This window comes from Passer domesticus, chromosome 6 (genome assembly GCF_036417665.1).
Source record: "Passer domesticus isolate bPasDom1 chromosome 6, bPasDom1.hap1, whole genome shotgun sequence".
Classification (NCBI taxonomy): Eukaryota; Metazoa; Chordata; class Aves; order Passeriformes; family Passeridae; genus Passer; species Passer domesticus.
In genome coordinates, this window is record NC_087479.1 from 54484491 (window position 1) to 54511029 (window position 26539).

At 41.4% G+C, this 26539-nt stretch overlaps 1 protein-coding gene and 1 long non-coding RNA gene across 11 annotated transcripts in view; both read left to right on the forward strand.

Annotated features, from left to right (window-relative positions):
• The first annotated feature begins 26 nt into the window (after positions 1-26).
• LOC135303756 (uncharacterized) lies at positions 27-5313 on the forward strand. 9 transcript variants are annotated; one of them, XR_010365144.1, is made up of 6 exons: positions 27-226; positions 1610-1645; positions 3182-3268; positions 3589-3636; positions 4689-4890; positions 5041-5313. It is a non-coding gene; the product is annotated as an uncharacterized LOC135303756 (long non-coding RNA). The 9 variants fall into 9 exon arrangements; XR_010365141.1 differs by adding an exon at positions 2354-3068 and having other exon boundaries at positions 49-226; positions 4689-5313; XR_010365136.1 differs by having other exon boundaries at positions 28-226; positions 4689-5313.
• An 8877-nt stretch (positions 5314-14190) lies between these two features.
• The window catches only part of ABTB2 (ankyrin repeat and BTB domain containing 2), a 114663-nt gene continuing 102314 nt past the window's right edge, over positions 14191-26539 (forward strand). Inside the window, exon 1 of one of the 2 annotated variants that reach the window (XM_064425882.1) lies at positions 14191-14359. In XM_064425882.1, the coding sequence (XP_064281952.1) occupies positions 14347-14359 (13 nt within the window). In that variant the 5' untranslated portion in view covers positions 14191-14346. Of the gene's footprint in view, positions 14360-17454; positions 18579-26539 lie in introns of those variants that run through there. The other variant, XM_064425881.1, reaches the window with a different exon arrangement.

Below are 26539 nucleotides of genomic sequence, written 5' to 3' on the forward strand. Positions count from 1 at the left end.
TTGGTCTAGGGGCACGTCAATCATTCACGGAGAGGCCCCGCCCACTCCTCCTCAGGCTGTGGGGCAGAGGCCGGCGGCGCTGTCGGGTTCCTTTGAAATTGGAAGGAAATTCACCAATGTGCAGCTGCGAAAGGGATTTTTCGGCTGTAATCCCGTTGTTGAGATGCCGGAGATTTCTAAAACTGCTGGTGGTGGAGGCGTTGTTCAGTGATAGAAAAAGTTACAGGTTCGCCACCGTGAAAGCCGCGCGTACTTACGGTGTTTCTCAGCCAGGGTTTGTTTCGGCAGCGAAAAAAATGTTTGTAAATTGCAAAATCAAAGCGGCCGGTATAGAGCTATATAAATTATATAACTGTATAAATCACATCAGTGTATGACTATATGTGGGCTCATTCTTGTATCGGTGCCTGAAATGGGGTACAGCTAGTTCACTTTGGGCATATGCCCTCAACAAGAGAGCATTTCTTTGGTAACTGCAATTTTTAACCTTAAAAAACCACCCACTTCTCAGTTATGTGGTTATACTTACAAATCTGAGTAAATACGACACAAGTAACTTTGGTAATACTGCCGAATGTCCCTGGCTTGGTGCCAGTGAGGGTGAGAAGAGTGGTAAAAAGCTGGTTGTTTTTCCTATTTCTGAGGTAAAACTTTTGGGCAACGTAAATAATCCCTCTTAAACTCCTAATCTTCAAGATTATATCTACATTATTTCTCTTAATAGATACAAAGAATAGTCTAACTTGTTATTTCAAGCAGACAATTGCTTTATCTGCTACATGTTATTATGGATTAGAGGGTTGAATCTCCCAAATTCAGGTCTGTACTATGTAGGGGATATCATTACTTCTATTCCTTTTCTTCAGAAGTAAGAACTCTTTTTTTTTCTGCTTCACCCTTTACTGGGACATTTTTTTCTTGTCTTGAAGCCTCATAATCTTTCCTGCTTCAACATGATAACCAACATCATAAAGAAGGGCAAGGAAGGTTGCTTATGTTTTTCTCATATTTTTATATAAAATATCCATCAGCAGACTACACCTACCACACCTAGATGTAATAACAGGATTGCCCACGTAATTTTTTTTTTTTAAATCAATAATTGCTATTTCAGTTTGCTTAACCAGCAAATTGGGGGAAATGTGAACATTTTCATGAACAGTCAATATTTGCTTTTCCTTTACAGTTTAACACTTTATATTTTAAGCAGGCCAATATGTTTAGATAAACTCACAGATCACAAATCTGTTTCAAAGTAAGAGTAACTTGCAAAAACTTCTTTCCTTTCCTATGAACCCTTCTTATTATATGCTGGAGGAAAGGATATATGTGCATATACATATATATCTATATGAAATTATATATACACGTGTATGCCTGCATAAAAAACAAACAAGAGATTAAATATTGGCTAAGGAAATATGCAAACCCCAAATCAAAACCCAGGAGAGAGAGTGGCAACACCAGTGGCACCTATTGCAAACAGTGTTTGCAACTTCAGCTTAACTAAAACCAAGTGACTGCATTTCATAAGAAGGGTCACAGGCAAAGCTCAGTGTCACACAAATACTTTTGTCTCTCATCTTGCTCTAATTTTATGTCTTTTCAGGAAAAAAAGCAGTGAATGCTGGTTTGAATTGCACAGGTATCTGGCTGTGGGTGGCTTTGTTTTTTTCCTTTCCCCCCCTCTCCTATCTTGACATTTGTTTCCTGCAGTGCTTTATTTGCCTCCTGTTATATATCTGCATTAAGTAAACCAACTTCAAACAATTCCAAATTAATCATCTTTATTTACCTGGGGAGACTGGTTCTCTGCTGCCACATGACTTTCTGAGGCATGATCCAAACCACACTTTGCCCTTAATTAAGATTTGGGGAGATTCAAAGACAGAGTGCTGAGCATTTGTGTTTTGTTGTATTTAAAGTGAGTTTAAACACAAGCTGCAAGGTCAGTGTCACACAGGACTGTGCTGTAAATAGAGTTTACACATAGCTCAGTGATTTGCACCCAAGGGAAGGGTCTAGAATTAGCTGAGTAGCAGGTCAGTAGTGCCTCTTGCTTTGCTAATTAAGTTCCACAGGTACCCCAAGCTTTCATCCTACATCTAGAGCTGTCTCTGGCTGCCTTGGTCCCTGCTTCCTCTGTGATTAAATCAGTTGCAAATGCTCCCAAGCTCCCTACAACAACATCTGTACCCTCTGAGTGCCTCTGCTGCAGAGGCAGGGCATTTAACTCCAGACAGAGCATGGGGACAAGATGACTTTTACAATAAGAGATCACAAAAGAGAAGCACAAGAGAGAGGGTGCTTACTTCCTAATTAAACTGATTATTGATGAGAACACTTATCATAGGATTGGGAAGCTTATTCACCCTTCTGCTAAAGATGCTCAAACTTGTATCTATCTTCCAGAGGATCCAAATTATGCATCTGGAGGTGAGGCTTGGTTATGTTTTCCGCTCTGAGCCACAAGGAATAAGGTCAGAAAAACTTAAAAGCTCTGATTCAGGCTCACATAATAAAAGTATAATTGATGTGACAGTATATTTTCAGTCACAAAACAAATTCAGCTACTTCATGTGGGCCAGTTATGAAATAATATAATGAATCAGTTCTCAAGACCTGAAATTTTAATTGACCTTTATCAATATCTAGTATTTATAGATTTGCAGTACCTCAGAAACCTTTTCCACTCATCCTTTTGCTGTCATGCCTGCTGTAAATATCAGGGCACAGCAAAAGCATGGAAAGGGCAACAAAGAATAATAACATGGCAGAGGATTGAGGGGTGGGTATGGCAGCCACAGACAGAAGTAGGTTGCTATTCTGTTTTAGAAAAAAGCAGAGATTTATGAATAGAAGCAGCAGATTAATGTCAGTTTTAAAGCAATAAACAACATTCTGTCTGTGCTGATCCCCAATACACACCCAGGGCAATTTTGTATCTCCAGCTGGCAATTACACAGCCATGAAGTTGGAGCTGTGAAAGGTCAGCCAACCCCTGGGTGACACGTGCTGAGGTGTTGGACACCGTCTGTGGTGAGCAGAAGAGAAGGAACAAGAGATGGGTAATGATAAACTGGAGATCTCTGTAAGAGAGGTCTGAACATATTTGCAGCTTTGATGAGTTTGTCACTCAGTAACTTACATGTGCATAGCCTTTTTAATGTTGTGTTTTCAGTCATCAGATCTAATGGAAAACATGGAAAACACTAAAATACAGCTTCAGAAGAGGTGGGCTTTAAGGGATCATGGAGGGGACAACAAGGTAAGCAGGCAGGAAGTCTGGCTTCTATGGGAAATAGCACATTGGACTGTCATTGGACAGAGTGAGATACTGAGATGCACAGAAAATGTGAAAAAAATCACCTAGAAGAAAATCAGGGAAAGGAAGATAGGAAACTTTACTTTTGTAATTTTTGTAATTTTTTTAATTTTTCACCCTCCTCTGCTGTAGTTATTAGGGCAAGGTCTCGATTTAAATTACTAGTAAAAAAAGATTAGCCTCAAATATAGAAAAGTGTGCTAGAATATTAATAATTTATATGTTTCAAACATGTTTTTCTTTGCTTCTCTCATTCTCCATAGACGAGAATGACTTCAGTGATTTTGGAGCAGTTGTCTTCAACCTTTGAGGTTTGTATGGGGTTAGTAAATGCCAGCGGTCCTAGTCCTTTTTTAGCAAAAATAGAACTTAATTAATCTATATTAATGGTTTCTAATAACGTATTGCTTTTCATAAACTGAGGTATGAGCTGTGCTGAAATCATGATCATTGTTGTGAAGAATTTGTGTTTCATATTTCGTGCTGGAAAGACAGCTGTATTCTACTTCTTGAAATGAGTGAAGGAACAAAAATAGAGATGCAGCACTTTTCAGGTTGTGGAGTTTTCAAACGTCTTTAGCATCCTGGATACCTCAGTTCTGTGTTTTTACTCCTGAAAACTGCACCATTAAAATGATTTCACATCATAGACACACACTTTTCTTTTTGTTACTGCAGATTTGATTTCCTTTCAAGTTAGAGTGCCCACATGAATGTTTTTCTCCACTTGTTCCCTGTGTTATTAGCAGCATTGTGTGAAGCATCTACCCAGTGACAGTTCATAAAACCTCCATTTTGGAACCTGATTTTGCCCATTAAAGCTTCATTCTGCATCAGAAAAGATTTAAAGCTAAACACAGCCATATTTTGTTCTGTTGTTACAATCAGAAGCTCTTAAGCTTTTAAATGGGTCAACCCTCGGTATGACTTAGTCACATGTTCTTTAAATTAGTCAAGTGCTTAATTAGCATGCTGGATGTTTGCATGTATAAATGTAGATGTTTGATCCAAGAGATACCTTGATAGCATAGGTGTCATTTCATGTGTTCCAATTCCACAGAAAGAAGGGAATCCTAAATGAACGGAGTTGAAGCTGCAGAAAATTAAAGGCAATTAAAAACGTTGTCTGCCAAGCATGACTGGAAAATCAAGCTATTATTTCATGGCCAGGAAAAATCAGATATGGGCCTTTGAAAAGTTTGGAGAGATGCGTGTAGCTAAATGCATCAGCAGGGCTCTAGGCTGATATATAGAGATTATTGATATAATTAATTAACCCCAGAGATGATGGATTTCAGCACGGCTCATACCTCAAACTTCAGTTAGTTTGGTACTAAACAATGTTAAAATTTGTTTTTTACAGTGATGATTTCTGAATTCCCTTGGGAATATGGGCTCATGGGGCTGACTGGAAAATCAAATATCATCACAGGGAGCTTATGGGAAAAACCAACAACAACAAACACAGCAGCCAGTGGAATGGCAACAAACCAGATGAATTTGTGGTAACCACAGCAGATGTGGAAGCTGGAAGACAAGGAAAGGCAAATAAGTGGATTTGTGAGGTACTGAGAGAGGAAATGTCTTTGAAAGCAACAGGAGGTAGAAATTCTCTAGACTTGATCTATTCACCAAGGCAGAGCTGAGAGGTTTGAGGGCAGCCAGTGGTGTTTAGGTGTCCTGAGGAATGCTGCATTGATCCCTTTCTGTTTCAGTGAGCTGGGAAAGATGGGACACCCTGCAAGCAGAGGGACATCAAAGGCTCTTACCAGGTGACAGTGGTGCCAGGCACACGTGGCATTTGTGTGCCAGGGCATCAGCAAGCACTCCTCATGGGTAGTAATCCACTCTGCTGACTGGTTGGGTCAGCTTCCCATGGAATTGCTACAAATTCCAATGTAGAGACAGCCTGCAAGACCCCATTGAAATAGCATTTTCTAGGTGTTTAAAATATAATATAGTTAAAATAAAATATAGTTTAAAATGTTTTCTCTTTCACTTTTTTTTGTTTCTGAAAATACACACACACACACACACTTGCATATATTTAGATTTATTAATTTTCAGTGTCTCTAGCTGATTAATAGATGCTAGACAAAACTGATTTTTAAAGATAATTTGAATGAATTGTGAAATAAAGGCAGTTTGAAAAATTGTCTTTATTCTAGAAGATGGATGTAGCTGTCTCTTGAGGTGCCCTTTTAAGAGCAATAACAGCCATTTAGGTTTGTCCCTTGAGATGGCAGCAAATAGAGCACAGGGAATAATTAATCCTAGGGCACCAGGACACTAATTAGTATTGCTGGAATTGATAGGACTTTCAGTACCTTTGAAAATCAGGTTTTATTTTAATGTGACTATTTTAGTATTTTTTTCCCACTTGAAGGAGCTGCCATTCTCAGTCTGTTTTCCATCATAATAGGAGACATCTAAAGATTGAAGAGTGGCAAAAAGTAAACCACCTGCTTAAATATCTTCATTCTGACAACATGAAAGGCTACAAAATACCCTGGGGTTAGTGGAATATTAGATAAATATAAAATAACTCTTCCAGCCCAGTGCCTGCCATCTGGCCAGCAGTTTGCTGGTGCCCTTTGCCCCAGCTATCAGCATTTCACTTGTTGCTCCAGTCATTTCCTAAAAGCAATTAGTTCTAGATCATTATGGGTTGCAAAGATGGCCATTGATTTGTTTAACATGTACAAACTGCCAGGGACCTGCTCCTGAATTAAAGTCCAGGACAAGCCCTTGGCTGTTTTGAGCACAGATAGGTGCACAGAAAAAAATCAATGGATTTTTTTCCTGCTCTTTAAGCCCAAGTCCTCTTCTGTACACTTGACCTCATTTTTCTGTTCACAGAAAAGTCATTGCCTCAAATAGGTAAATTGGAATTATGGAAGCTCAAAATATACAAAAAAGCAGAATAATTCCATAATTACAGTGTCTTTAATTAGGCATTTAGTCCATGTTTACATATCCTAAAGACTGCCAGCTTTTTATGTGTTTGAAGAGCTGTGTTTCTAAAATGTTCATCTTCTTTACAAAAGTTGCCAAAATAATTATTTTGACCTAACATGGAAACTGTAACAAATTGTTAGTGTGTTTTGGGTTTCTTTTTTCACTGGAGGTTGATGCTAAACTACCAGGTTAATTGACATGTTTCTTTCCAGCTCCTAATTGCTACCTGCACCCTGGCTGGACGTTTCCAAGATATTTACAAGAGGTTTACAAGCTCTTTACACTGCCAAGAAACCTCTGATGTAGGGATAAAAATGAAATACAGATCATAGCTTCCAAACCACCAAACTCATAAATACAATAAACCCTCCTGCACAGATCTACAGGGATCTATCAGCATTCTTACCCAGCTTTGGTTGCATTTCCTTTTTTCCTTGGATTGAGGGCAGTGGTTGAGCAGCACAATTGGGTCCTGACCTGTAACGTGGACTTCCAAACAATTTTAAGAGGAATATACATTTTTCACTTTGTTTTTTCAATGCTTTTGGTCTAAATATCTTTGATATATTTTTACATCTACAACAAAGAGCACTACATCATATTAAGCATGGAAATTTAGCCTAGTTTTGACCACCAACTACTTTTGATTCCCCCAGGGTGAAAACAACTCTTTTTCAGTAGTCCTCCGGTTATCATATTATTTCAGAAGGTTCTTTTTTTTCCCTTTTCTCTTGATGTTGGTATGGTAGAGGGATTCTTGTTTTCACAATGTGCTGATCCCTCTTCTGTTTGGTGTTTTTATCCATACGTATTCCTGAAGCTGAAAATTGTTTTCAAGATATGGAAGGCTGCGATATCTTGATTTTCTGCCTGCATGACAGATTCTTGAGGCTTTTTACTGTCTTCTTCCACAATTATGGTTTCTTCCTTTTCCTCCTCCTAGGGATTGCAACCAATATTTCCTATCCTGTTGTACTTGAGAATTATTTTAACCATTCCCCTGTGACCTGAAGGTAGGCCTGGGTCTATTCCCCTCTAATTTGATACTTTTGAACAGGGAGTTTTGCTGTGATCCATAATGACTTATCCTACAATATCCACCCTCCATTCTTCATTTTATTTAATCCTTTCATCCAATTCTGATACATTCTGACTCACCATTTTATTGAGTGCTGATGGCTCCTGGCACCAGCCCCAATTTTACTGAATCATCCAGACTGTTCCTATATTTTTGGGGGATCAGTTTCTGGCTGTGCCATGCACAGCCAGAGCACTGTGACAGTTCCATCACAGGTGATGTGTCCCGGGAATTCCTTCCCAATGACACAGGCAAGGGGAAAAAAAGGGTCATTATCTCCCCATTGCTTCCAGCATGTGTTTCATCCTGAGTGGCAATCACAAATTGGCCTGTCAGCCATCTCCTTGTTGGAAAAATATTCCTGGGTTATGTGATAACAAGCAGCCCTGTGTCATAACTGGAATTAGGGATCCAAGGAGGTGGATGATGTTTATTCAGGCTGCACGTTGACAAGGTGGTTTCTGAGCCAACAGTGCTAATTAACAACGTGTGCCTATACTGAGCTGACAATTAGGTTTGAAACCTTGGTATGGGATTGCTTCCCTAATGTTTTTTTCCCCAGGATTTTACTTTTTGAGGTTGGAAATACACGTGCCCTTTTGCTGTAGCAAAACCATGGTGGGATACACATTCTGCATCTTCACAAGATGGGTGAGATGGCAAAAGATTGTTCATTCACATAAAAACTGGGAAGGAACTGTGGAAAAGTGTGACCAGTGCATTATGGAAGGTACTTTCTGACCAACATATTCACTTAGAAAGTTTCCATTAATTACTACACTCACATGGCAATAAATGTCTAGCTACAAATTTCTGCTCTCAACGTATGGAGTTTAAATCTTCTCTCTGAAAAAGGTTTCTAAAATTTTTAATAAGGGTAATACAATTTAGTAGTGAATATTAGAATAGTATTACAGTATTATACAGAATAAAGAGATTTCTTTGAAACTATTTTACAGATTCTTTGAGAGAGAAAGATTTTTCCTCTATCTCAAACTTTCCTGTTTTATTGGCCTACTAGTGGTACAAAGCTTGGGTTTCTGCTTTGTTTTTCTTTTTAAAAAAGCCAATATTAATGGTTATGCTGAGTGAGTTATATTAAACTTTTCACATAGGACTTATAAATTTTAGATACAACTTTTAAAATTTCAGACTTATTTTGGGCAGCCACTCATTTATTTACTAAATTAGAATTATACGCTATTGGTTCTGAGGTATTTAAACAATATGAAATATACCTCAAATTGAAACATTTATAGCATTATACTGTAGGTTTCTTTGCAGGTAGGCAAAGTTTTTTGGTGTTTAGTGGAAAGGGTGAAAAACTCTTGAGTTTACCAGAGAAATCAGAGATAAGAAGGTTAGGGGTCATGAAGTAAAAAGGTAAGAAGTTCTGAACAAAAAGAGAATTCTGCAATTAAAGATGTTTTGTTGTGGGTTTCCCCCTTATTCTCATGTTTGGCTGTTTTTTGGAAATTATTTTGTTGCTGGAAATAATGATTCATTGTTGGGTTGTTTTTTTTTCCCCACAAACATGTTTGAACTTTACAGGATATATACCAATTCAAAGTGAGGCACCTGAAGCCTTGCAGAGTTTTTGATCTGCTCCTCAGCTGAGTAGAAAAAAGCAGTGGCAAAGTTTCACTACCACACTGCACTCACTTCCCTCGGTGCAAAAATCTCTGCAAAGGCGCTGAGTCTGTCTTGCCAGTGGAGAGGAGGGATGCTCCCCCTTCCAGAGGCTTTAGGCTGAGGATGAGGAAAGAAAGCAGGTTTCTGTTTTGTTTTATAACTAGAAAGTCGGCAGCTTTGCTACCGCGAGTCGGGATGTTCCTCTGGACATCCTCGTGTGCGAGGTGCTGCACATGCCTCTGTGAGGCAAGGACCGTGTGACAGTGTCACATCGCGGGGACAGGATCACCTGTGCCACGTAGGCAGCGCCTCGCCAGGGCTCACACACACGGCCGTCCCACGAGGAGTGAGAGGCAGCCCTTGTTCACAGGGCTGTGCCCTCATCGTGGCCCTCAGCATCCCGCGTTCTGCTCCTTCTGGAGCTCCCGAAGCACAACCTGCCGCAGCTCAAACGCGCCATTGCGGCCTCAAGAGGGAGGCAGCGGGTTACGAGACACGGCACAGCTGCTGAAACTACCGACTTCGGGATTCCTTGGGAAAATAAAGGTTTAAGCACGACCAGGGGCAAGCAGAATTTAGGCACAGCCGCAGTAGATGATGATGGAGTAGTAGCTAGGAAGCTGTTGCTACACTTGGTGTATTTCAGTACAGAACAAACACTGTGGTTTTTGTCCAGTGGTTCTGAATGGTCCCAGGCAAGGCAGGTGGGGTTTTGACCTTGAATGTTCTCAATAATTTCTCTTCAATTATTTTCAGTGCTGTTAAATAACCACTGATCTCAGCATGGCCTGGTAAGCTTTGGGGCATCTACTTCACAGCACTCTTAGAAGGTAATACTTTATTTGGCGTCCTGGCAACTTCCTGACTGTTCAGGGTTATGAACAATTCAATATTTAGCTGTAATTCCTTCTCTTTGGCTATTATTTCTATTGGCTTTGTAATTACAGTGCTAGAGTCTTGATAATGTTCTTGTCGGCACTGTGTCCCTGGCCAATCGGAGAGAGCTGAGGAGATGAACATTGTGTCAGGAAACATGACACACATCCGTTGCAATTGATACACATAATTGGCTCTATCAGGTGCCTCATGAGACAGGCTGATATTACAGCCACCAAATGGCTGTAGTAATAAGTGCAATTTTGACATGAAGTTCTTCCAAATGTGTGTTTTGGAACATAGGACTGCAGCAGGTTTTCACACAGACACGATGCAGCAGTGGATCCCGTGACCAGATAACTGAGATTGTTTCAAGTGCTTCCAAAGAGTTATTTTATACACTGGTAGCTATCACACACAGACTTGGCAGGCCTGGTGTTAGATCAGAGCTAAGGATCTGGCTGACTGGGGAAGTTTGTCCTGCTGTAACTTTATAGCTGGATGTTATAAATTAGAAGCTGTTAAATGCTGAAGAACAACATCATTGTCTGCAGCTATTTGGCAATGCCTGATGGCTCTCAGAATGCTCTGGTTGTTTGATTCCTGCATTAGGAAGAAAATGCAGGCACTGTAAAATTGTAATTAATAGTAGGAGTGAAATGAGAAGAGGAGGAGTGGGAAAAGAGGCCTCAGTAAGTTTCAGTACACCCTTCATCTTGAATATTGTCATGTGATGAAGTAAATACTCTTTTACTCCCTTCATTTGATCTGATTCCAGGTAAAATATAATTCTCCCCATGAACCCTTACTGATAAGATTTCTGATAGTGATTGAGACAGTCTGATACTGTACCAAGTTTTTATCCAGGAATTTAATGCATTCTAGTTTGGTCTTTCTTATTCTGACAATTTTCTCCATCCTTTGTCATCACAATCATTTTATTGGTCAAAATAATCCAACATAAATCCATAATTTTTGTAGTTCCATAATCTTTCCAAATAAGGCCTACTGTAACACTTGCTCAGTTGTCTGGTTGCACTTAAAGTTTTAAAAAGCATTTTTATATCAACTCTTGTCTTCATACACTCCAAATTTCCAGACAGAAATGTTCAATGCTTGTTGAGGATTACATTTTCAATTAGGTAAAATGCCATTGGTTGTTTCTGAGATTAGTTTACTTTTCCTGCTTCAATTTTTTTTCAAAAAACACACATGGAATAAATGCATTCCAAGTGAAACAGCTGCTGGGGAGGGAGGCTTTCTCCTAAAAGTGTGGAAAGCATCTTCAGTACTACTTTCATTCTTAGAAAATGTTTGGTTTAAAGATGCCTTAACAGATAAAATGTGTGCTGAATTGAGAGATTAAAAACAAAATGAACCAGAAATGTTTAAAGATCAGAGGATTCAGCAGAGTGCTGAAAGTTTGTGAGGAGAATCATTCCCAATGTGGGCAGACTTTGGAAAGGGGAAGTTGTGTTGGAAATGGTTCCTCTGCCCTTTGCAGTGGAAAGAGCAGGATTCATGGAATGCTTCTGGTGGTTGGAAGGCACCTCTGGAGATCACAAAGCAGGGTCAGCTAACGCAGCTTGTCCAGGATTGTGTCCAGCTGGGTTTTGAATATCTCTGACTATGGAGATTCCACAACCTCCCTGGGAAACCCGTTCCAGGTTTTCACCTGTTCCAGGGTTTTACCACCCTCACAGTAAAAGATGTGAGGTTTAAAGTTTAAATGGAATATTTTGTATTTCAGTTTGAGCCCCTACTGCTTCTTGTTCTTTCCCTGGACACCACTAAGAAGAGCCAATCTGTCTTTTTCCTTTTTTTGTTCTTCAGGAATTTATAGACAGGGATACTGTCCCACCTTCTCCACAATGAACGGTCCTAGCCTCTCAGCCCCTCAAATGACAGAAACTCCATTGCCTTAATAATCTTTGTGTCCCTTTGATAGACTAACTCCAGTTTGTCTGCACCTCTTTTGTACTGCAAAACCCAGAGCTGGACTCCGACTCCGTTTGAGTCTCATCATTGCTGAGCAGAGGGAAGGATCACCTCCTCCACCTGCTGGCAGTGTGTTTCCTGGGATGCTGCTGCCTTTCATTGCCACAGAGATGTATTCCCAGCTCACATCCAACTTGTTTTCCAACAGGTTTTTTATCTGAAGTTGTTTTCCACTTAAATTGAAAGGAGCCATTTATCCAGGCAAAAAAAAAAAAAAAAAAAAAAAAAAAAAAAAAAATTAAAAAAATCATCAGTTTGTCAATGAGGATGTTGTAGGAGCGAGTGTCAAAAGCCTTGTGGTGGTAAAGATAATATCAGCTGCCCTTCCCTCATCCATCATACCACTGATATCATCATGGAAGGCTGGCAGTTTGGTCAGGCATCATTTCCCCCTCATAAATCGCTGGATTGAGAGCAGCCTGGAAAAGATTTGGGGGTGTTGGTTGATGAGAAGCTCAACAAAACCCAGCAACACACACTTGCAATCCAGAAAGGCAACTGCATCCTGCATCAAGTATTGGGAATTTATTCTTCTCTGTGGGGGTGCTGACATACAGGCACAGGTTGCCCAGTCATGTTGTGGAATCTCCATCCCTGGAAGGCTTCAAAGGCCGGGTTGGATGGGACTTGGAGCAACCTGCTCTAATGGGAGGCGTCCCTGCCATGACAGGGGGTGGAAGGAAGGAAGTGGAAGGTCCTTTCCAATCCAAACTCTGTGATTCTAAATCACCTTTTTGTCCTTAATGCTTTCCAGGCTTATTTGTTCCACCCCTTTCCCAAGGATAAAGGTGATGCTGACCAGTTTGTACCTGACTGGTACCTGACCAGTTTGCTTTGAAGGATCTCTGCAGAAGTTCTCTGTACAGCAGCAGCAGAAAACCACTTACTTGTTCATTTTGGGCATCCGATATACTTGTGCATGGAGATTTCACTCCAAGTTCCTTATCACTCCAATTATATCTACTACAAAAGGCAGCTCTTGAGTGTAGAAAAGATATTCTTAATAGATTCTCAGTGCTTCTTATGCTTTTCATACCTGAAAATGTGTGTCAGAAGCAGGCTGTAATATAAAATCTTCAGCAATTAAAGTTTTTTAAATGGTCTTGCTTAACAGTCACTATTAGTCATGATAGACATGACCTCTTCTTTCTTGACAGTATTAATTTTGAGAAGCTCTGCCTTATCTGTCATTATAAATAACAGTAATGCTGATCTGGGCTGATTTCTTATGCTAAGCAAATTTAAGTTCCTGATCTTATTTAAATAGAAATTATGTTTTAATTGACAGCCTAAGGATACGAGTGAGGCAAGTTATGTAAGGACAAGAAATGTCTTTTATTAGACTAAATAGTAGAGTAGGAAAAAATGAGGCAAGATTTGTTAAGCAGGAGTGTTTCTCTTGGTAGGAATTGTTAATAGCAAAATGTAGTTTTAGGCTATGCTAAAAAAAAACCAAGACAGGGAGAAGGTGAGATGTCCATTTATTATTAACAGCCTGAAGATTTGTTCAGCACACATTCTGATTTCAGTGACTTCTAACCATCTGAAAAGTTTACACAAGGGACAGTATTATTCCTAAAAATTCTACATTCATGAGATTCTATGTTCTCTTTTTAAATTTTAATTAGTGCTATCAAGTAGATTTACCTAAATTACCAATCAAGGCATTCTGAAAGGCACGTATTGTAACCTTGGCAAAGGCCATTTTGCACAAAATGAATGGGGAGAGGCTTTGAGTTATTACACATTGAATAAATTTTCTCTCCAGCTGGGAAGATACAGGAACCTGGCGGTGGTGAGGTCAGCAGGGAATATTTGGTCACTTCAAATACTTGACTTGCAACTCAAGTTAGACAATAAGTTGAGGGCTGGATGGGGATTTTGCTGCATGCTAGAAAACACACCACATGAACATTTTCTCTCCATCAGCGGTGCTTTGAAAATATGCAAAATTAATTCTCTTAACACTGCTTTTTTTTTTTTTTCTTCATTTAATTTAGACTTGATATGTGATTCACCTGCTCTAGTCACACTTCATCTCTGCTCCCCCACATCTCCTGCTGTCTGGGCTCACACTGATTTTCAGGTATCAGACAGCAGCTATCTTTCTTTATTAACAAAAATAGTTCTCAACCTTGCAGATAAAATGCAGTTTAATGAAGTAGCTACACAAGGAAAATGCCATTAGCACGTGTTCAAAACAGAGACAGCAGCTTGAGAGGGAAATTTCCAGCAACATCCATGGCAGCCCACCCAGCTGTTGAGCCTTTGGGCTCATTAACACTCCCTCCCACAACTGCTTTAAATAAGGTTGGAAAGGGCTCCTCTCTTCTTCATACTGCTCTGAGGGGTTGGTAGCACCAATCAAGCAGCTTCTTTGAGAGTTCTGTTAAGGCTGGTTGTGTTGTTAATTTTTTTTTTCTTTTCCTGTTGAAAATTCTTGAGTCTTCTTTTCTTCAAGCAAGTAAAATAAGTTTACATGGGACCTAGAGGTAAGGGATGTTTATGCTGCTCAATTCCATGTGTAGGAATATTATTTCCTAGAAGAATTTTGTGGCTTGAACAGGCCAATCTCTATTGGTTACTTTTAAAAGTATTGATTTGGAGGCTTTGGTAGAGATTAAGTTTATGGGGTTTTACATTTGCTTTGACTGCTGTAGTTCCTTAAAACAAGTGTTTGTTTTTTAATTAGGTTTTCTATTTTTCCAGTTGCTTTTGGTGTATCAGAGAATGCAAAGGCTTTTTATTTCTAATTAATTCTGGTGTACTTTAAAGTCAAAATTTGAAACCCTGTAGTTTATCAGAGCTAGCAAAGCTCATATCTGAACCCTTTACATGAAGGAAAATAGAGCTTCCAGAGTCCTGTGGTTTTGTTTATTATGGAACTTCCAATGTTACATGTTTTCTCTGTTTTGTTTGTGTTCCTGGAAGTCTTCTGGTGCTTTCTACTTTAACGCTAATTTTAGAGAGAAATTATTATAAGAAAATCTGTCTGTGCAAAGTTGATTTTTATTGTGTGAAAATAACTTGGAATTCCTGGTGATTCCAGTTGAAACAAATGCAACAACAACAAAAAACAGCTGAGTATTTATTGTGCCTTATAAGTCAAAGAATGTTAAGTTGTTTTTATGGGTGTTTTGATGTATGACTTGCTGTCTTTATTGGGTTCAACATCTTGGAGTTTGAGGTTTAAATCTTCAGTAAGGAAAATCCTTTCCAGATTTGGGGGTCCCTCTCTTCTAAGGTTGTTTTCCCCTGTGGAAAAGGCTGGTGATACCTTTGCAGCAGGAGGAGAGAAGGATTTATCTGGCAAAGGTTTTTCTTTTATAAATAAATACTACAATGAGAAAACACTGTCTGAAGGAAGTGGGGAAAGCAGACACTGCTTGTTAAACCAGATCGTTTTTGGTGTTGGAATGGCAGGAATAACAAACTGTGTGGGAGTATGGGAGAAGTGTGATAAAGGCAGGGAACAGAAGTGGTTTGCAGTTGTGAGTGCTTTTACAGCTGCATTTTTCCTAAATAATGTCAAGTTCCTATTTGCCAACTGTGTAGTAATTCTCTGTGTCAGTTTAGCCTTGCTTTTGTGATTGCAATGAATCCTAGGAGATAGAACAGGATTAGAGAAAGAGAGGAACCGTTTTAGAGCTTTTGCAAAGAGGCATCACAAACCAAAGCGTGAAGGGTTTTTGGTGAGAGAGGCCAACTCTGTTGCCTTTTTTTGCCCCATTCCCGTTCTTGCAGTGATCCTTGTGAAGACACAAGTCTTCTGTTTGTGATCTTGGAAGAACTAACAGGGAATAAAATAAATACCCTGGTTTTGAGAAGGCACCACATGGTCACCCACCAAAAAGTCTTGTTTAAGAGGCCTGCAGTAGTCCATGGCACCCTAAGATTGGGGATTAAATACATATGTAAGAAAAAAGATGATAATTTTCTATAAAGTGTATTGATTGAAGACATGAGACTTAAAACTGGGTTCTTTGAATCAGTCCTGCCTTGTCTCACATTTAGGGACCTATTTATTATGTCTACTGTCAGTTTTGTATTGTCAGCTCTTAAAAATATAGCCTAAAAAATACACCAAAATAGCAGAGTTAGCTTTGATCTGTAAAATAACACCTGAGCAAGGCATCAGTTGTGCAGTAAAAATACCAATTTCTGAGCTGACATTAGAGCACAAATGAGGTGCTGAGGTGTTAAGATTTCCAAATAAATTGGAATTACTTTGAGAGAATTAGGTCTGGTTTTATTAGACAACTTTTCCTTTGTGTTCATGGTTTCATGGGGAGAAGCTATGAAAAAGCTGAGAGCTGCATTATAGATGGGCTTCAATATAAGAAAGACAAAATATGATCTTATGTTTAAAAAAAAAATCAATTTTGGGGTTCAGCTAGTGGAAGTTAGGATGCCTTGTTGAATATTTTGTCTTTTAGTATAACAGAAGCTGCTTGACCCTGTGAGCAGAAGTGCATAAGTAAAATAGATGATTTCCCAAATATTTAATTAATGCCTAATAGTTATGATGCATTTTTATTAACACTAAATAATGTCTATACTGCAGTACAAAAAGATAAAGTCATGTCCTGCAAGGCACTGTCGTTTGAAGCAGGAAATCTCTTTTCTGTATCATCTAAACCATCCCCCTTGTCCTATTGCAACAGGCCCTGCTGAAAAGTTTGTCCTCATGGTGCAAAGACAATTTGTCATTTTGAACTTAAGTCTGGAAATCCAGGTATTGAAGCTGGTCATTGTTGGAAGCTGTATCTTGTAAGGAACATTACTGTGGAAAAGAGGTATTTATTTTTTTGAGTCTCTGTGTAAGATCTGCCTTGACAGTACTTTTTGAAGTGAAAATGTCCTTTGTGAGAAGTTTTGAATGTGCTCTCTTTAGGCTTCTGGTCAGACCTTTTCACATATATCGTACAAACAGCAAATATATGGCAGGAATAGAGAGCAAACTTCAAAATCCATGTGAACGAACAGATAAAAATGTCATCCTTTGAGCTGTATTTTTGGGGTTTTACACGTTTGGTCACAGTGGCAGCATTATCAAGGACACGCATTCTCTCTTGCTTTATCGCTTTTGCCTGGATCGGGGGCCGTAAATAGCAGCGGGTTTGGGATCGTTTGGGGGCTGCGTCTTGCAGGAGGGTGCGCAAAGCCCGTTTTTAAGTTAAATTCCAGGGATTTGAGGACCCGAGCCCGAAGCACAGCGAGACCCGCGGCTCTGCCCGCTGCGGCCGCGCGGGGGCGCGCTCGTGCCGCGCACCCCGGCGGGACGGGCCCGCGCCGGGCTCCTCCGCTGGGCGCGCGGCTCCGGCCCGATCCCGGTTTGGGGGGACCCGCCGTGCCTCAGAGGCTCCCGTGGGGGGCTCCGGGCCCCGGGGCCGCCCGCACCATCCCCGGGCCGAGCGCCGACCCCCGCCCGCCGCCCCGCACGGGCCGCTCACCGCGCCCTCGCTCGCCCCGCCTCCGCCCCGCCCCTCTCGTGTGTGATTGGCCGGGCCGCTCCCCTGCCGCCGCCGGTTGGTGCTCGCCTGGCGCCTCATTTGCATGCGGCGGTGCGGGGCGCGCGGCGGAGCCGCGGCGGGGAAGTTGCGCCGGAGCCGCCGCCGAGCGCCCGTCCCGGCCCGAGCCGCCGCAGCCGCCGCGCCCTCCGCCGCGCCCGGCCCGAGCGGGACATGGCTGAGCGCAGCCTCCCGCCGGGATGGAGCTAGCCGGGCCCTCGGGGAGGGCTCCTGCCCGCTGCGCTGCCAAGCCTCGCGCGCCGCTCGGGGCTCGCTAGGGATCTGCCCCAGCCTCACCTTTCGCGCTTGTCGTGCCGCTTGGCTTAACCCGTCTTTCCTATGGCTGGGATATACAGCTCGACTCTGAAGACCCTGGAGGATTTAACTTTGGACTCTGGTTATGGGGCAGGGGATTCCTGCAGGTCCCTTAGTCTCTCTTCTTCCAAGTCCAACTCGCAAGCCTTCACCTCTTCTCAGCACAGAGGCAACTGGTGGTACTACTCGGGCTCCATGAACAGTAGGAATAACAGCTGGGACACCGTGAACACCGTGCTGCCGGAAGACCCCGAGGTCGCAGATATCTTCTCCAAGTGCCCTAAGCTGCCGGATCTCGAGGAGTACCCTTGGACTGATGAAGACATCGGCAGAATCCTGCGCAAAGGGAAGGGAGAGGGCCCGGGCAGGAGCTTTTCGCAGGAGGCTGTCAGGCGGCTCTCGCAGCTGCTGCGGCGCGCCCTGATCAGGGTGTCGCGGGAGGCTCAGCGCCTCAGCGTGATGCACTCCAAGTGCACCCGCTTCGAGGTGCAGAGCGCCATCAAACTCATCCAGAGCTGGGCCCTGGCCGAGAGCTGCGTGCTGGCCACCGTCAAGGCGCTCTCCCTGTACAGCATGAGCGCCGGCGATGGGCTGAGGAAAGGCAAGTCCGCCCGCTGCGGCCTCACCTTCTCGGTGGGCAGGTTTTTCAGGTGGATGGTGGACACGAGGATCTCGGTGAGGATCCACGAGTACGCGGCCATCTCCCTAACCGCGTGCATGGAGAACCTGGTGGAAGAGATTAAGGCTAGGGTTTTGGCGAGTCAGAGCCCCGATGGTGGAGGGGAGATCTCGGCTGAAGTCCTGGAGATGGTTATCAACAACGATGCGGAACTTTGGGGAGTGTTGCAACCTTACGAGCACCTCATCTGTGGGAAAAACGCTAATGGTAAGATCCAGCTTTTACGGTCTGTTGCCTTCATACCAGCAAGCTTTACAGGAAAGTCCTCGCTCTCTGAGGGCTTGGGGTTTTTCTGGGTTTTCTTTGCATCTGGATTGCATCTCGGTCGTGGTTTGTGTGTGCGTAAAGCAGGCATGACGGTCCTGCCAGGCAAGAATGGTCCTGCTCAGTTCTTAAGATGTACCAGGTTATAAAAGGCTGTGGGAAACCAAGCCCTGTTGTCCTAACAAACATCTGACTTTCCACCAGCTGCTGTTTTGAGCATTTTCCCCCTAACTGGCGTGCAGATACGTTCTCTGTAACCCTGAGGTGAAATGTGCTTTACAAGCTGCTGTCCGGAAAGTACCACTATATCTCTTTTAAACAAAATTTATCTTACAGCGAGTGTCTTGTAGTTTCACCTTAAAGATGCTATTACCACGTACAGCCTGGAGAGGGAAAACAACATTTGCGGCAGTAAAATTCACTTTATGAGCAAAAACTTTGAACTTGTATACTTTGGAATTCCTTGTAACTCAGCAGAAACCTGTGGTGTCCTTTCCTGCCGTAAACAAGAGCGCGTGTGTGAGCGTAGGACGGTGTCTCGGTGATGAGAATAACACAGTGCTAAGGTACTTACCGCTGCCATTTGTTTGGAAAGCAAAGTTTCCGAACACTTAAGCAGATAGAGGAATGTTGGCATCTTCTTACGGCAGCGAGGAGCAGTTTGGAAGGCTTAAGCCGTCGCAGTTGTGTTAAGGAGCTACACTGTTTATTTTGCATTGTCACACTGAGGAATACCATATTTTCCCATGGAAAATTCAGGGAAACGTCCAGTTTAGAAAAGTATTTTGTGTACCACCCACGGTTTCATGACTTTTGCTGGCCTCTGTTACGGTCGACTCTTCCATGCTTAACACGTTTGTGATTTAACTCTATAAAACCAAGGGGCTTTTCAAAAAGGAATCTCACAGCGAGAGAAGTAAAGGAGCTATTTTAATTTGAGGGGGGAAAAACCCTTTGAAACTGTCAGAGATGGGCTGACTCACCTTCTCCTCCCTGGGTGCATTGATTTCCTGCAGTTTTTCCATACCCAGGCAATTCTGTTGTTCAGGTCACGAGTAGGTGACTGCAGGGAGTTGTCCCCTTGGGTCAGCATTACTAAACACTTGTGAAATAAATGTGAAGAGCCTTTTGGAAGTTCTGTTGGCTCTGCTTCAAGACATAACTCTAAGTTTCAAGGTCAAACACAGACATCTACACTTATAACTAAAAGCGTTTGGGTGATTAGAGAGGTATGAGGATGTGCCTGCCAAGACACTTGTCATTCTTCTTGTTTCATAGGAGTGTTTGTTTGCCACCAGCTCTGAGAAAAGGACTTGTTTCCCCTCCCTTGTTCCTTATTTAGAGAACCTGGAGCAAAATATTTTGGTTCTGCGAACCTAAATGTACATTTCAGCTCTTCTCTGCTCAGTGCTTCTGGCACACAGGTTCTGTGTGTAAAGTGAAGAGCTGGACCCTCACTCAGCTTTTTTTTTTCCTTTAATCTATTTCTTAAGAGAAATTTCCCTAGAAAAACTGCAGTGAGTGAATGGATGCTGGTGTTGAATGCGAAGAAGGGCGAGTGTGCAGGGAAATGCTTATAAATATTCAGAGCACCAAATGGTCAGTTATGATAACGCTCCCACACAGGGGAGAGCCAGGCAGTCAGTGGCCACAGAAGGATTGGCTTCTGTTGCCTCTTTTGTTGTTCCTGCCTTTCAGATCAATCCTGTCAATAACCGAATGCATTTTTTAAGTCTGGAAATTGAATAAAACCGCACATGAAGGCATCCTGTGATTTCCTGTGACAGTCTGTCACTAGTGTTTTACCTGACACAAGTCAGTGAATCCTCTAAATGGCTTTTCTTGCAGTTGGAAGGCCACAAATGGTTTTATATGGATGCAAAAAAGCTTGAAATAACTTCTCTATTCTTCTCCCTGTAGGAATTGTAAATGAGTAGTATTCACATCATTCTGCACAGTGCTTTCAAATGATCTTGTCTTTTACATTAATTTAAATCTGAAGTAGATCTGGCAGTGAAATAACTGGATTTATTCCTGTTTAAGGAACAGGGAAACTTGCTTTACTGTCACTTTTGTTTCTTTTCTAGTAAAAGCATTTAGTGGAGCACTCGTAAATTGTAAACTTGGGGGGTGTGTGTGTGTTGGGTTTTGTTTTATAGCCTTGAGTTTGATGGCAGAGATAAAAAGCACTTAGAGGTTCAGTTCTAGCTCCAGTCAAGCATTGTAATCCCTGGATGAAATCCATGGCGCTGTCCTATGCAGAAGATTGCACGGGATTATCATAATGGACATTTCTGGCATTATGATCTATTGAATACCATTTTCATTATTAGATCAGGACAGCCTGCTGCTTTGGAGTCAAAGAAACAGTAAGTAAATACATAAATCTTCCTAAATTCTCATGAGACTGAGGTTTAGACCTGTATTTCTTCAGTGACTAATCTCCCATCAAAGACCACAGTCCAGTCACTTGAAGCTTTGGAGGCTGAAAGGGCAATATTGTGTATTACAACAAATGTGTTTTAATCAACACCTGCTGTGTGAAGGGTAAAGTTTAAAACTCTGTAAATGCTTAAGGGGGAATTTCAATATTATTTTTAAATAAATAATAATCTGTGGCTTGCTTGTTTATTTGCCCTTTCTGTGAAGCTGTTCTTTAATCAACTTTTTTGCTGCTTCTGTGAGCTGTTCTCTGCCTTCAGTGCGAGTTCTGACTCTGTGCCTGGGACTTGGTGGCTCTGCCTTGGAAGGAGGAGGAATGACCTGAGCCTGTGGCCCTGAGTTCTGCCAGGCTCTGGGTGTGCTCATGCCTCCAAGGATAAGGTCTTCTTAGGGATGTTGCAAAAACGATGCAGTGCTGGAAAGAAAATGAAACAAAAGCAGCAAAAAAGATAAGCAGCTATTGAACAGTGTAGTTAATGAAAGGTAAAGCGAGTGTAAATTGGAATACAGGTTTTATTTTATATTTTTTTACATGGAGATCTATATATGGTGTGGTAGAGAATGCACCCAGTGGTTTCACAGGGATTTTGAGACACGCTAATTAGGAATATTAGGGTCTATTAATTTAAAATGCTGGAGAGAGAAGTGGAAATCTGAATTTACCTTGGGAATGTGATTTTTTTACTTGATCTGCCTGTGTTTGGTGCATGGTTCTTTAGACTCTGAGCTGTCAGCACTGCAAATACATTTGGATATCATTGCCCTGTTAATTACAGCACTTGGGTTGTAGTGAACTCTCTGGTTATGGTCAGGCACTCCTGTGTCTGCCAGTCCACCTGCTGTGCTGTTTAATGCATCAGCACATCCTGGTGCTCTGGAGATAGAAGTGTTGACAGATGTTTTGCCAAAGGAAAAAAAAAAAAGGAGAGGGGGAAGGGTTGGAATTTAACCTGATAATGCTGTTTCTTCATGTACCTCTTAGCCCAAATACTTGAAGTTCTCCCTGGACAAATTAATCCTCAAATGAGTCTTGTGGTTTGCTCACCTGAGGATGAAGAAAAATAGGGTCTGATATAATTATACTTGTGTTTTGAGGTATTTTTCTCAGGGAAGGTTGAGGGGGGAAATGTGTAACCTTTCCTCACAGTGTGAGGGAGTGGTTTGGAATCTGGAAAATTAAACAAGGCGTGAATTTTCTTCTCTCTAATACTAAATACTGACAAACCTTATCAAACGTCAAACATGGGCTTTGCATTTACTGTCACTAACCTTATGTTCTTTTATATTTCTCACTGCACTACAAGTCAAAAATTATAGCAAATTTTAACAGAGGATTTTTAGAGCTACACTGTGATGAAAATTCCTTTTTATACCTGTCACATGGTGTGAAGTAACTTTTTTATTTCTGCATAGTCATGGTACTGTATTGAAATGCAGCATGGGGGAAAAATAATGACATTTCAATAAGCAGAATGTCCTTTTGTTATCTGAGCTGAACAAACTGCTGTGCTCATCAAGAGCCTCATCAATTTTAATAAGCTATCAGCTCCACAAGTCTTCAGGAAAGCACTGCATGGTGGAAGGGGGGCATTTTGGGGAAAAGAGCTGCAAATGCAATCAATAAATGAATTTGAGGGGAAATAAAGGATTCATATGGTGGTACAGCAGGTGCAATTTACGAGGTGGCTTGTAAATTGTTTCAGAAAAAAATAATCATGTAACACTATCTTCTAGGTTACTTTGTCTGAAGCAGGAGTTTGAAGCAATTTTGGGGATTCCTGGGCAGGAATTTGGTACCTTATGTACACATTTCCGTGTTGGGTGAGCTGGTTGTAGCTATGATCCTATTCCAACTTTGGCTTCATTCACCTCTGGACCCCCAGCCCACCTTGTGTGCTTCTACTCCTACACAGCCAAGAGCTTGGATTTCTATCCACAAACCCACAGAGACAAATTCTTTAAGCCTAAATATGAATGCTTGTACACACATGCTCTCCTCTCCTACAAAAAACAAACCACCAGGTGCATATCTGCAGATGTTTGTGTTTGTAATTGTGCATCTTATGTTAAAGTACACACAGCAAGTAAGGCTGGCCTGCCTATTTTTTTTCCACTTTACTGTTGTCTATATATAAATATTTAGTTATAGTAAAGGAAAATTAATGATGTAATGATTCTGTTTTAAATTAATCCTTCACATTGCTGATATTGCCTCATGGCAAGAAAATTTGTGTCCTTTCAGTAAAATTGGTTAAAGAGCAAGTGCTGAAATCTCTCTATCTGTAACTACCAGCAGCAAATGCTGCTGATGTTTAGATTTTTAGTGGAATCAGTGTTGGTGGCAATTTAACTCTGTGAAACAGAGGGGTTGTTTCTCTTGGAGAGAAAACTTTGTGACCTCTTTTGTCAAGGCTGAAATCACTTGTTACTGCTAAAGCTTGAACTGAGCAAATATTGTTTGGGTCAGGGCAGAATTTTATCCCTAAGTGACAACAGAGTTCTGGTGTTTGGTTCATTGATTAATTGATTTTCCAGGTGAAAAATAAAGCTGGTTTAGCTCAAAGATTAGCAGCTAACACGTATGCAGTATCTGGGCTGCTGTTACATGTTATTTTTTGTGTATGTGTCAGCAGAAAATGAGGAACGAGTTCTAAATATTCATATTATTAGTAATAATGAAATGTGTTTCATGTACATGTCTTCTGATCCTGGAATAACTGGAATTAAAGTAGAGATCCTGCAGCTGATTTTGCTGAACTGAGCCACCAGAGTGTTTTTTTTTTCTCATGTAGCCCATCTAATTTGTTGTGTGATGTGAAATAGCAACTCACCTGATCAAGGGAGGGTTGCTGATTGTCAATCAACTGCCATAACTCATCTCTAGGATTGTGGCTATCCTCCTCTTCCTTGAGATCAGCGCTCATCCAGAGCAAGGATGTCATATACACACACACATATATATTAATTAGCTGTTTTGACACCTTAATCCACCCTAATTTGGAGTTATTCCAAAACTAACTGCAGTAGTAACAAAGGGTAGTGGTCAATTTTGAATACATTTTGTTCTGGTAATGGGGTTGAGATGAAACATCTTTTTACACTGAAAAATCTTGTTTGGGTAGTAATGTTATTGCAATGTTTTCATGTTGTGATAATTTGTTTCTGCTGATATACGTCATGTGATTCAATTACTCCAGTTAATGGTCCATTTAGAGCTATCTTCATCTGTTTGATTTTTCTGTCCCTTTCCCCAGCTTGCTTTGTAATGGATGGGTCTGCAACAACTCAAAGAAAATGTTTCAGTTTATGAAGACCTGTGCTGCAGGAAACATAAGTAAAAGTACTGGAAACATTTATTTACAATAAACAGTTGCAAGTTGCAGAGGAGGGAGGATGGGTGAGGACTCAAACACTTAATTAACAGCAGAGAGAGCCGAAGCTCCGAAGTGCCCGCTTGCTCTTGGGAGCTTAAACCCAAAATCTTGGTGCTGAAGTAGAAGTAATTTGTTTAAAAAATCATTTTACAGCAATGCAAGAAAATGGAATAAGCCAAAAGTGGTATTAATCCTGTGATCTTCACTAAATTAGCTTGTTGGCCTTTCTTAAAGGCTAATGCATTTTACATTTCACTTTTTCCTGAGCAATTTGTCAGTTGTGCCAGCAGAATTAAACAGAAGAGAAACAGAGGCTTGTAAACACAGTAAACCCACTGGATACTCTACAGTGCCCAGTTAATCTCTCAGCTGTCTTAATTCTTCTGAATGTTTGGAAGCAAGATGAAAATAATTCTCCATTTACATTTGAACTCTCACTTTGCATTTGGTCAGGGCTGAGCTTTACAAGTCAGTGTATGTGGTCCTTATTTATAAACATTTCCCGTTGGAGTCTCAGGATTTTGCAAGCTGGACATTAAGGAAAACCTCTCTCCCTGATGAAGTTTTGCCCCACCAGTAGACAGCAGGGGGAAATGTCCATTTGCTCATGTTGAACTATGAGAATTTAGGCTGATGAACAAAAGGATAAAACCAATTGAATTTCTGGTGCTACTCTTGTTTTATTGGGATTGATTTATGTGGTATTTTGAACCCAAGTGCCTAACATGACATTCCAATAAATCCAAACAAGCCTGAGGCACCAGTACATCCAGGACAGTGGTGGCTTCATGCTTTCTTCATTTACAAATTGGGGCCAAAGTACTTCAACAGAACTCTTGATTCTTTCCATACAGAAGAACAGCTGCATTTAAAAAAACAAGAACAAATATATATATATATATAAAACTGGTGGACATTGAGAGCATGAGTCAATTTAAGGGTTCCAAGTTGTGGATTTTTTGTGGAATACCAGGTTGGAAGGGACCTGAAGGATCACCTTTCAACCACATGAGTGAGGAGAGCCTTTGAAGTGGAGTTGCCTTGTTTGCATCAGAGAACTTGTCCCAAGAAAGCAGCAATAGAAAGAGGAAAGGTTTGTTCCTTTCACCCCCAACACATCCAGACTTGCCTTTGGCCTTGGGTCACAAGCCAGGCAGGATCTGTGAACTCAGCCTGGTCCTTGGGAAGGGTTGGGATACAGCAGGTGACCTGGTGAGCTTGGCAAGGCAGAGGTGGTTTTGTCAACCCCTAATTCAGATGTCTGCCTGCAGCCTGCCAGGGTGGGGCTGCACTTCTGTGAGCTTGGGATGGAATTAATGGCGTGGAAGTAACTTCTGAGGAAAGGGGATGATGCGACTGCTGCGCTCTTCAGGAGAGGATGCTAAGGATTCAAATTAAATGGAAATCTGAGCTATAAAATCCTTGTCTTCTAAAAGCTACTTGTTATGTGGCACTTGCAGGTGGAAGCCCCTTAGAATTGTAAACTTCCTCCTCCTCATCTGCTCAAAACCTGTTCCTTCATGCTGTGATTCCTGGTTGGGCTGATGCTGTTTGAGGAGCTCCTCCGTGGGGCAGTGGTTTGGATTGGTCTTTGCTGTAATTTTACATGAAGCATTTCTCTGAAATTGCCCCTCAGCAGAGCCCGAGGTACTGGGCTGCAACCTGGGAGCATCATTAAATCGGATCTCAGGGATGGTTTGGTGCTCTTGGTGTGGCTTTGACCCAGACACTCAGAGGTCAGTTGTACACCAGAGCATTTGTCAGTCTTGTTCTGGTTGTTTAATTATTACACCTGAGCCATCTCTTTCTTAAAACCTGTTTGATGTTCACATCATGTTGTACTTGACCTGCTTCAAGTGTGAATTGAGCAAAATGCCAGAGCAATCTGTCACAGAATCACAGAATAATGAGGCTGGAAGAGACCTCTAAGATCAAGTCTAAGCTATGCCCTAACACCTCAACTAGACTATAGCACCAAGTGCCATGTCCAGTCTTTTTTAAACACATCCAGAGATGGTGATTCTACCACCTCCCTGGGAAGAGCATTCCAGTACTTTATTATACTTTCAGTGAAAAATTTATTCCCAA